General features: G+C 38.6%; 1 protein-coding gene across 2 annotated transcripts; it reads right to left on the bottom strand.

Annotated features, from left to right (window-relative positions):
* Positions 1–1,851: 1,851 nt before the first annotated feature.
* On the bottom strand, positions 1,852–11,137 carry tmem86a (transmembrane protein 86A). Of its 2 annotated transcripts, XR_013786257.1 has the most exons (4): positions 10,980–11,137; positions 8,018–8,282; positions 6,157–6,969; positions 1,852–6,087 (listed from the first exon to the last, which is right to left on the bottom strand). XR_013786257.1 is itself a non-coding variant. In XM_079449711.1 (3 exons), exons 1-3 carry the CDS (start codon positions 10,998–11,000, stop codon positions 6,542–6,544), a joined length of 714 nt encoding a protein of 237 aa, XP_079305837.1. In that variant the 5' UTR covers positions 11,001–11,137; the 3' UTR covers positions 1,852–6,541. The 2 variants fall into 2 exon arrangements, 1 of the variants encoding a protein (XP_079305837.1); XM_079449711.1 differs by having other exon boundaries at positions 1,852–6,969.
* Between the last annotated feature and the right edge of the window lie 589 nt (positions 11,138–11,726).

Raw genomic sequence — 11,726 nt, 5'->3', positions numbered from 1 at the left:
ATTAAAATTACATTTCTGACTGACTTTCTGTTTGGTTTTCAGACAAAGATGGTAAAAGTCAGCTGGGGTCTCTCTCAAAGGGTTCTGCGAAAGAAAAACTCAAACTCATATATAAACAAACGTAAAATGTACAAAAGTGGGTTAATGACACAGAACAAGAAACAGAAAAAAAAGTCATTAATGATTAAGTTTGCAACTGTGTCATTTAGAACTAGAGGCAACTTTCAGTAACATTCATAAAATGTGCCTCTTACCACATGACATTTAATTTTGTTGCTTCGGGGGCTTCTCAAGCAAAGTTATACTGCCTCATAGATCATTAACACCAATAAAGGTTTTGTTCACATGACTGTTATTGTCGCAAGAAAATAAGTGCGTTGTTGACAGTCATTTCAGCCTAAACAATCATCAACTTACCTGTTTATATTATAGAGTGAGTGCTCAAAAACACCAACTTCGTAAGAACCTGAGGCGGTGAGGTAATATGTTCTGACACGCATTCACATTAGAAACAGATCTGTTAAAAGATTAACTAAATAAACAAGATAAAGTAGCCAGACACAAATATTGAAGGTGCTGGTTTAAATGCCCGACTGCGATTCTCCACCACTAGACCACTAGAGGGTCGCTAGTGCACTTGTTGAAATTCATATTCTACAGCCCACACAGCACAGGATGTCTTATCAGAATGCAGCTCACTTGCCAACCTGGACAAGTCCAACAAAAAGAGGCTCTTGTCCTCAGAACCCATTTTCCACACAGGAAATCCAAATCTCTGTGCCATACCAGAGAGGACAGACTGTCCCGTCTTAGTTTGAATGGCTGCCAATGTCTCGAGCAGGCAAACTCATAAAACAAGAAAGGTAGATAACAAACCTAAAAACATGAAACATACAGTATAGCATATACAGATTATTTGTGTATACAAGTGTGGGTTTCACAATGTTGTAATTCTGTACAAGCTCCGGTATCCGGTTGACTCCGGTCACTGCACTGAATGTTGGTTGTAAAGTGATCTGGCTTTTCATTACACACTCCATGATCCATTCCTCAGTGTATGTGTTGAGTGACATATCAGTTAACCAAACAAATCTGGCATCATTTACTCAACCTCATCATTCCAAACATTTATCATTTCTTAAGGAGTCATTCACGGGAGTTTTAAAGGGACAGTTCAGTCAAAAACTGTAAAGTCTGTCTTCGTTTACTCATTCATTTGACAAACGCTTTTATCCGAAACGACTTACGATTAGGAGAGCATATTACATTTTGTCAACATGCTAAACAGTACCGATAGTTTACAAGGCCGTGTTACTAGGAAGATTAGAGCTGAAGTAAGGGAGAGAATAAACAACATGAAAGACAAATGATGTTTAGTAGGAAACATGACAATGGGAGTCCAAAGTTCCCAAGAACTGTTTGCTTTTCTACATTCTTCAAAATATCTTATTTTGTGTTCAACAGAACAAAGACATTGACTATGACATTTTCTATATGGTAGTCAATTGTGGCCAAGATCTGTCTGGTTACAAGCGTTCTGCATAATATCTTTCTCTGCGTTCATCAGAACAAAGGCATTTATACAGATCTGGAACATCTTTAGGGTGAGTAAATGATGACAGAATTGACATTTTTGTGGCGAAGTGTTCCTTCAACGCTGTTTCCTCCACACAGCGAAAGAGAACGGGGACTGTCAAGATTGAAAAAATGTGAATCATATCATAAAAGCACATCATATGCAAGAAAAATAGAAAGAAAATCAGCTGGGCACATAATAACAAAATACTCATTTGAGAATTCCAGCAATTAACAATGAGACAAACACACAAGACTTGTAGCAGTTTTTGAGTTGCATTGCAGTTGCATTTATTTCTCACTTGACTGAATCACATTCATAGCAGTATAACTACAGCAATGGAGCACTAGGGTCCTTTAACCACAATAATGAAATGAAGGACTGGACTTTTACAACCGTAAGACAAAATAATGAACCTCATATCTACTCAGCAAAGATATAACAGCATCCATTCACAACATAATAGTAACTTTACAATGTTAAAGGTCCACGGTAAAAAAAAGATAAATGCATAATATAGGTACTCCAAAAGAAAAAGAGAGTTTCCCCTATGTAGTAATATTTTTCACAGACCTAAGACCACGTTTTGTATTTTAAGATTGTATTCACGACTACACAGCTTTATCTACCCAAGTATCGCAGCCGCCTTAGTTTTTACATATATTTGTAAAGTTTTACATACAGTTTATTCAGTTAGAACTCTATAGCACAGGTGTAAGTATTAGTCCACCTTACACGTTTTGTCCTTTTGTTTTAGTATGATGTCCAACATGAATATACTTGCACCACACAACATTAGATTCTGTGATAAATATTGTTAATACACGTATAAAAATGTATCATAAAACGGAACCCAGATTATGTTTTCTTTTATTAGTAAGAGCAACTGGCCTTTTTTCTCTTAAAGGCAGAGGTGACAGAGAATAGCATACATCAAGCTTGGTTAGGTTGTGATAGTACACAATGTTTGCGGCAGCCATTAAAACAACCACAAAACTGACCAAAAGCTGGATGAAAAATAGTGACAAAAAACTATGTGTTTTTTTCAAAACCTAATGTCCAAATATACTTTGAAGGTAATTTTATGTTCTGGTCCAAAATCTAGTGAGCTACCTATCAAGACAGACCTTGTAGACTTAATAATGAATAGGTCAGCAGAAATGTTAAGTCGATAAATAATTATACTATTCAAAATGATTTTTATAATTAATTATTTATCATTGGAATCATTTACTCTACACTTTTTTCATCTATTTAATATTTTAACTGCCACTTATTATGGGGCATTATGCTGTCAGACGGAGAACAAGTTTAGTCCGTGTAGACTTAAGCAAAACACAAGGTTTTGAAACAGCTTTTGTGTCTGCGAAAAATGTTAAAGATAGTTTTTTTTCTTTGTCCCTCTAGCTTTCAAAAGTGCATAACAAAAGAGAAATCCTTAAAGGGACAGTTCACCCGAAAATGATATCATCAGTTAGTCACCTTCAGCTTGTTCCGATCCAGTTTTAAGAAGATATTTGGAAGAATGTTTGTAACCAAACCATTCTGGGGCACTGATAACTACCATTGTTTTTTTTCCTGTGATAGTGAATAGGGCCACAAAACTGGTTGGTTAAAAGTATTCTTCCAAATATATTACTAAATATCCACAGTAAATGATGACAGATTTTTCATTTTTGGGTGAACTGTCCCTTTAATTCAGAGCTTTTTCCACAGGGCCTGAAAACATACCATCATCAGATCAAACACAAAGGGCTGGTTTCCCAGACAGGGATTATCTTAAACCAGGCCTTAGTTTAATGAGGAAATTGAAATAGGTTTAACCTTGTGTGCATGTTGAGACTATGTGTCAGAACAACAAAAAATGGAAAAGTGAACATATCTACATCCCTCAAAAGTGTGCTTTCAACCGAGTGGGTTAGTTCTCAATATTATCAGCGCTTGGGCGGCAACACCTCATCATTGTCATCAAACCTGAACACACTGAACTCTTAGCATTCTCAGTTTCCCCCCCCTCGACGTCGATACAAAAGCATCATCCTACGAGTGCTGACGGAGGGTGTAAAGCGATCTCGTCATTTGAATAAGGTCACGGGCTTAAGCAAAGCCAGATGGACGGGAGATCTTCCCCGGGCCAGCATCTGTCTCCACACACCTCAAAACACTATTTCAGTGATGGAAGCAGCAGGCACCTGTTGTCCTCTTTGGAGTTTGCATTTACACAATAGAGGAAACTGGGGGAGGTTGTTTGACTGTCAAATACCAGCCATCTGGGAGGTGACAGGAGGTTGAGGAAAGAAATTCAATACAATGGAAATTTGAACAATGTAAAGGCATTCATAGACCCTGAAACGCAATTCGGGGGTTGCTTCCATCACTTCCAGAGTTCTCCCCTCCTTATATACTATCCTAACTTTACTTCCAAAACTCGGAATCAAAATATATGACAAATGCAAAAAGTTTGGTCAGTCAACCTCAGACCTTAACAACGCATTACTGAATTGTTGCAGACGCAGTTTTGATGACTTTGCAAATCACTTTTGACTAAGCTGAAATGTTCTGCTGACCGTGTGACCACTGAACTGGTAACTTATGACACTTGGTATAAAGTAAGTATGCTAAAATAACAGTGCTTTTTCTATTGGGCTCACAGCGGCAGTGATGGTTTTGTGCACAAATGGATTTACAACGCATTTCCCACAAAAATTGAAATTATTTTCATCCTTACTTTATTATAAAATCTTAATGCTTCAATCTAAGATTTGTATATTTTCCATAATTTTTTGTTTAGGTTTTTTTCTTTATGAAAAGTCTCGTCAGATGAATGTTAGGGAGCACAGTATAGCGTAATTTGCAATCGATTAATATCGGTGTCTAATCCTACAAGGTCGAATACAAAGCCAGTCCATCACTAGACGTTGTTTTCCTCTACATCACGGCCAGGTTGTGCCTATTGTATCTCTTTAATAATGGCCCACTGGAGTATTCAGCTGTGTTTGCGTTCAAATCTCATTTCCACTCACACCTGAGGGTACAGCAGCTGAGTACATATCAAACCAGATGGTTGATTTTCTTCATTTACTATCGGTGAAAGATCAGGTGTTGATCGCTTATTCTGTAAGAATTACAGAAACAAACAGTGATCGGTTCTATTAAACTGATAATAAATGCACTACATGTGTTGTTCGAGTAAATGCGTAAATCTCACAAAGCCTTCCAAGAATATGTCTGTATCAAAAGTATTTGCCCAAAATGTTGGATAATGCATTAAAAAAATAGATTTTAAAACTATTATCTGAAATCATTTTCAGGTCGATTTTCCACTGTTTCCAAAAAATGTCATTACAGTATTTCAGAAAAAACTACATAGTGTATGCTAGGTTTTGCTGTACTGGCCTAAATAAAATAAAAAAAGACTAATGCTGCATTCACACCAAACACGAATTAAGCGATTTGTGCGCGTAAAATAAATACAAGTCAATTCAAAGACACAAAAATAACTAACTATACCCGCAGGTAATAAAGAGCTATCAATTAATATCACATCAATAAAATAAAGAAATCATTCTTTAAATGTCACTATGTAATAATAATAATAATCAAATTAAATCTATTGCTTTAAATTTTCAGGTAAAATTTGACCTGACTTAATAAAAAAAAAGCTGACCTATGAATGATTCACACGCTGATTAAATGTTCGCACAAAACATTATGTGAAATAAGTTTTCAGGTGGAGGAAAATGTGAATAAGATGAAAAGTGAGTATAAAATAACAGTCCTGACTTTTGTCTCATGAATAAAATCCCAGCAAATCCAAAAATCAAGTTTTACCGCGGATGTTGAGTCGCCTACAGCAAGTTTTCCACTTTCCCTTGACTCCTAACGACAACATAGCAGTTGGAAGCTCGGTACATACAGTATGTATCATCTGACATCACGCCCTCTTTAAAAACAATGTCTGATACTGTACACACAAACCAAACAGTACAACTAATACTTATTTTCCGTTTCCTTATAACAGAGGTGTTGAGCAAGGCTGCTGACTTGGCAGAAACTTAAGAGAAAGACAACAGACGCTGTCGCCGAGTAGCCTCCCAAGAAAGTGACCTCCTGTGTTTACATACTTTAGTCACGTCGCATATCTCAGCATAGCATACAGGCCCGATGTGCGCAAGAGGTGATGCCACCACTTGATGCAGTTGCCAGGCGTGACGAACTGTTTGAAGCAAGACAACTACTCCAGCATGTGTTTGCATGTAGGCATGAACGTTGAAACAACTTACAAAACAAAACAAAAATCAACTCTTGTGTCAATGACAGGATAAACATCAAGGCTCATGACTATGTGCATTGATTATCAGTACAGCAACACTACTTACATTCAAATGTTGGCTTTAGTTTGAAATAGTTTTCATTCTCTGGTTATGTCTGCTGGAAAGATGGACTGGGATGTGGAATCTAAACCACCTTGTATTGTTTGCTGGTCCATTCTTCAGACTAAAAGTCGTTTCCTGGTAAAGACATTACATTTACATTTACATTTATTCATTTGGCAGACGCTTTTATCCAAAGCGACTTACAAGTAGTTTTTTACAGTGGCACATTACTGCAGAGCAATCAGGGGTAAGGTGTCTTGCTCAAGAGCCCTTCAGTCATGACCTGCTGACACTGAGATTTGAACCGGCAACCTTCTGATCACAAGCCCAACGCTGATCACAAGCCCAACGACAGAAGTGGCAAAGTTATCCAAGTGCAAAGGAGTCGAAAAAGTTAACTTGGAAATACTCGCAAACCATTGAAGACCAGAACTAGTTCATGTCTCCAGCAATTAACATATGGTTTTGCATTGTCTAAAACTTGCAAAATCTTGATCAGACAAGGGGAACTGGATATGGACCTAAATTTTCCGGAAGTGGTTTTTGAACCTTTACAGTCTTTGGGGGAAGTTGGTAAAGATAGGGTTCCTCAGGCTCTTTTGCGAGACACATCAGCCTCTTGGCATTCCACCGCTGACAGTGCGATCAACATCTGCGCTGCGTAGTAGGTGGCCATTATGATGGCTCGGGAATGGGGCACGGGGAAGCAGAACTTGTTGACGGCAATGGTGAGGTCGGACACCATGAAGAGGACGGCTCCGAGACACGCCGAAAGTTTTGTCCAGGTCCAGAGGTCGTTGGCGAGCTGGACGCCGGCGATGGCCCTCCAGCCCATGAATCCAATGAGAGCGATGTAAACGGCCACCAGGTAGGTAAAAGGACCGGAAAGGTAGGGGTAGAGGAGTGTGTAGCTGAGGCCAGAGATGACGGAGATGACAAGACCTGCTCTGAAGTTGAGGGGCTTCATCCCAAATGCCGAAGAGTAGAGAATGTGGGTGATGGCAAACATTAGCAATCCTGATGATGATAAATACAGAATGATTGTGAAAATTTAACACAAAACACATGAGGACAGTTACCCTCATATTATTCCAAAACTATATGACTTTCTTCTGCAACACAAAAGAGGTTCACGAGTTCACACTTACATATAATAGATAGGGAAAGATATGCGTGTTTGGCGCGCTGACCGAGGGGAGGCCTCTGAGTCCAGGATTTGGCTCGAGGCAGGGATCAGACCCAACGCCCGGGATTAGGCCCGAACCCAGAGTATCCCCCTCGGTTTGAGACTAAGGGATTGTAAATGTGGAGAAGGGGTGGTCGAGGAATGGAGTTAAGCCGCTGTGTATACCCATGATTGGATTGTAACTGAATGAGTATCACCTGTGGTAGATTAGGCTGATTATAGGACATGTTCCTCCTTTGTTGATAAAACATCTATTTTTAAGAATATTGGTAACCAAACCACATTGGCCCCTATTGACTTCCATTATATGGGCACAAAACCACTGCGACATTTCATAAAACTCTGTTGAGTTTCACAGAAACATAGACAGGTTATAAATTACATGAGGGTGAATAAATGACAGAATTGTATTTTTGGGCTGAACTATCACTTTAATAGCCTTTGTACTAGATACACCAGGGAGCATTTCAGTTTTGCTAACGTCGATGTTTGTTCTAACTGGTCATGGAAAACTTGTAGCTTGAGTAACTGCATGGTTCTCAAGGGGATCCATGGGCAGAATGGTAAGTTCCTTTAACACAAAGCTAAAAAAGCCTCATTCAACCTCTACACTAGAACAAGAATGAAAACAAGGGGTTGGAACACAAACATAAACATTTTAATTCAGACTGGTTACTTGCATAAAGCCACATAGTCGCCTTTTAAGAAATTAGCATAAACTCAATGAATTAGCTTTTAAAGGGGCAAAAAAGTGCAAGTGCGTTTAATATTGATTTTCTTATCATTGGCATTTCTTAAACATAGCAAATAATCTGGACGTTATCTTTATATCGTCTTTAATCCGATTAAAATCCAAGCGACACAAATACTTTTACTCACCGTGACTAAAGTAGCCTTGCTCTTGCCAGATGAGAAATGCGTCACCCAAAGCTGAAAAAATAAGTCCTGCCAGGATTTTCCTGGCACTGGAGTGGGCACCTAAAAAGCCGATGCCGTGAGCTAGTAGAAAGACCCAGAGACAAAAGATGGGCAGACATTTGATGAGGGCACTAAACCAGGAGGGGCTTGAGGTGGGCAACCACAGAACGAAGTACACGCAGGTGGCTTTGAAGAACGGCACGAGCTTCGGGCCTTCACTTTTGACCTGCACATCGACAGAAAGAATTAAGTTTTAATAATTGGTGGTGAAAATCACCGTCACTTCCGTTAAAAAGACAAAACGTGGAGAGCATGTCAGCATAAAGAAAACTCCATAATACACATTTTTTATATCATTGAGCATTATTCATCAATGTTATTTCAAAGACAATAAATGCTATGTTTGTTTTCCTCATCTTTAATCATAATGTATTAACTTGTTCTGTCATGACTGACATCACTAACGCTGCTTGACTTTCAACAGGTGACAGCGATGTGACATGAGGAGGAACAGTTCTTCTCAACTGACTGCTGCTCACCATAGTTTGTTATAGTTTTGATTTTAGTTTAATTCATATTTTAAATTAGCGTTTAGATTTTTACGTTAATTTTACATTTGTAGCAATTTTGGTGTATACTTTTGTCAATTTCTATTTTTTTCTGTTGTTATATAAGATCCATTCATTTTAGTGTTTGTTTATCCATATACTTTTAGTGCTTTAAACTTATTTCAGTTCATTCATTTAGTTCACGTTTTTGCAATAATTTGTAGGTCAATATTTGATTTGATTTCAATGAACAGAAAGTTTTCAATTTTTTATTTTAGTAAACTAAAATAACCTTGCTGCTCGCACACTTTTCATGACCCAATACATTCATTTAGGATTTTAATTATGTATGAATCTTCTTCAATACGCAATAAGCAACTGGGTTGTAATTGTCCCACTTTCAGGTAATATAACAGCGTGTTAAAATAATTCAAGAAGTGTGTTTCAACGCTTTTCCTCAGATAGAAGTGTAAGATATCACACGTTAAAAAACTGTAAACATAGTAACGTTTCAAAAGCATAACAAACCTCTGACAACAATGTCAAAGTGGACTGTGTCGCAGCAACAAAGAGACAGGAACAATTGGGCATCCTATCAATCTTTGCTAAAAATATATATAAATAAGAATAATAGGAATTTTAAAAACAATTCATTTGAGAGAATAATATACATAATAGGGGACAAAGGACACCGGTAAGCCAATCAAAACACTCAAACAGAAGCACATGGCTTTTGGGTCAAATACATCAACACCAGGTGATTCCAGAAGTTTCACTTCAGAGGTATGCAAGTTGTAGCAGTCATAAACACAATTTACAGCATGTTTAACCTTACAAGAACACATTTCTACACCGGCTATGGTTTCTGGGTGGATGCTATGGCGTTGCCAAGTGGGCCAAACAAAGGGAAACCAACATCACGTTCCTCTTTCAATGCGAGTCGATGGGGGTTCTCATGTCTTATGTAAATAAAATAATAAAATATACAGTAGAAACCGTTTATCTTCTGTTACGGTCCTTATATTTTTCTCAGTCTGTCAATTGGCCTTGGCTTAATCTTGACATTTGTAGATTGAGTCTTAGGCCATGGGGGAAGTGGAAAAAGTCTATTGTTAGCTCGTGTATATTTTAGTCAGATTCTGAAGTCCCCCTGCAGTCCGAGAAAGGTCGTGCTGAAACACAGAGACAGTGTAACGAATAATGTGAGGAGATGCTGGGGAAATAGGGGTGTCGACACTTGCGGTCTCTTTGTAACGCAGACTCGGATTGTAAGGTGATGGGGGTAGAGAGGCCTGACGGTTAAAGATGTGCTGGTGAATAAAGATTAAAGGTGTGAATCCTCCAAGAAGCATTAGCGATTACCAATGTGTTCTTTGGCAGAACAGTATAGTAGGTGAGCTGTCAGCGAGCTTTTACAGTAAAAGCCAAGCAAATGTACGGACTGTAACCGATATGACAGCTTTATGTGGGCATTCAGGGAGCCACGTGGGGTCATCTATATGCAATTCTTTGCAAGCTTTTAGCAAGAATACACATTTATTATTTCAGTGTTAAACAAAAAAATACATTGATGATTCATCAGGATAGTAATAAAATGTATTTGTTTAATAGTAGACTAGGTCTCCTCGTCTCCTGCACATCTTACATTTACAATAAAAGGAATAAGACTCCTGCGTGATAAAAATGTGACAGTACAAACATGTTGTCATCTGCCATCAAATAAAGTTTTACATTTCATCCAAATCTGTGGTCATTTCGGACATACAGAAATAGGTTTGCCGAAACAGCAGCGTTAGATCATGTCAGCAAAACGAAAGTGCTGTCACTTATTGCCATAATGCGCGAGCCTGCATGAAAGAGGAATAAAGGTCTGTCACGAGTGTTTCCAATAAATAAAAGTGCTTTGAAAGCAGGACAAAATGGGGAAACACGGAGAACCAAAACCAGGCCAGATGCACAAAGCAGCGTTTAACAACGGATCATTTCGATCTTGGGATGAATCCACCGGACAATCATGATACTATAGCACATGGTTCGTAGAGACGAAGTAAACACAAACATGCTGTGGCCTTGATCACGTGCTCTTTGTTATTCACAAGATAACCAACCCAAGGATGCTTGCATGCACAAATATACCCTATATCAAATATTATACGAATTAACGGAATAGTTGAACGTACGTATACACATAGAAAAGCGGTTTTACATCCGTACATCACCGAAATGATGACTTCCTTAACGTGTGAAACCGCACGCGAGACGTGCCATGGATTGTATAGCAAAATCATGAAGCAAAATGTAGTTATAACGTGTTGAGCTCGATTATATTCACGCGGATATTTAGAAATCGAAAAGAAAAGAGGTAACAGACTCACCACGGTGACGGGGGACACCATCTTTGCCTCGGGATCCGTTCTTTTGACAGCGGACAGATGAACAAATGAATCGCGGTTGGAAAAGCACACGGCAGATGTTTACGTCCCTCAGTACGTGAGATTTGTTTTTGTCTTGTGTTTTGAACAGCCCATCATCAATGGGAGGAGAGAAATCAGCTGTAATGTGGGTGGAGCCAACTGCTAAAAACAGATAGTGACGTCCAATGAAAATGCGCGGAACTGTTTGCATTACGGCGAGACTCGGCTTCATGACAAACACGTTTCATTCATCTTTCATTATCGTTCTTTACCGCGTTTACGAGCACGGGTTATATTTTATAACGGATATGTATTCCTATATTATTAAAAATGCAAGATTTTACCATGTCACCAAAGAATCCAGTCAAGGGTTTACACTGCCACCCAGCGGCAGAATCTGGAGAAATGAAGCACCGGGTCTGCTTTTGTTCTAGCCATTTTCGCTTTTCTAGTTGAAAACACATTTTAATAGACATCTGTGGGGTTTCAGTCAGTGCTTTAGTGTGTGATCTGTTATTTAGTGCACTTACAACTCACAATACGGGAATCGTCGCGTGTATTACAGTTATAAGTGATATGTGCGGTGAACTCTGGGAATAAACTGGGACACTCTTGACTGACATCTCAATACGTTCACGCTAAATACATAACTGACAATTTTCATTCTTGCGTTAAATTATCACCAGTCTTTTGTATTTTAGTTTCTGG

The sequence above is a fragment of the Barbatula barbatula genome, assembly GCF_947034865.1.
Source record: "Barbatula barbatula genome assembly, chromosome: 25".
NCBI classification, from domain to species: domain Eukaryota; kingdom Metazoa; phylum Chordata; class Actinopteri; order Cypriniformes; family Nemacheilidae; genus Barbatula; species Barbatula barbatula.
Note: the sequence above shows the minus strand (reverse complement) of the source record. Positions and strands in the feature narration are given on the sequence as shown.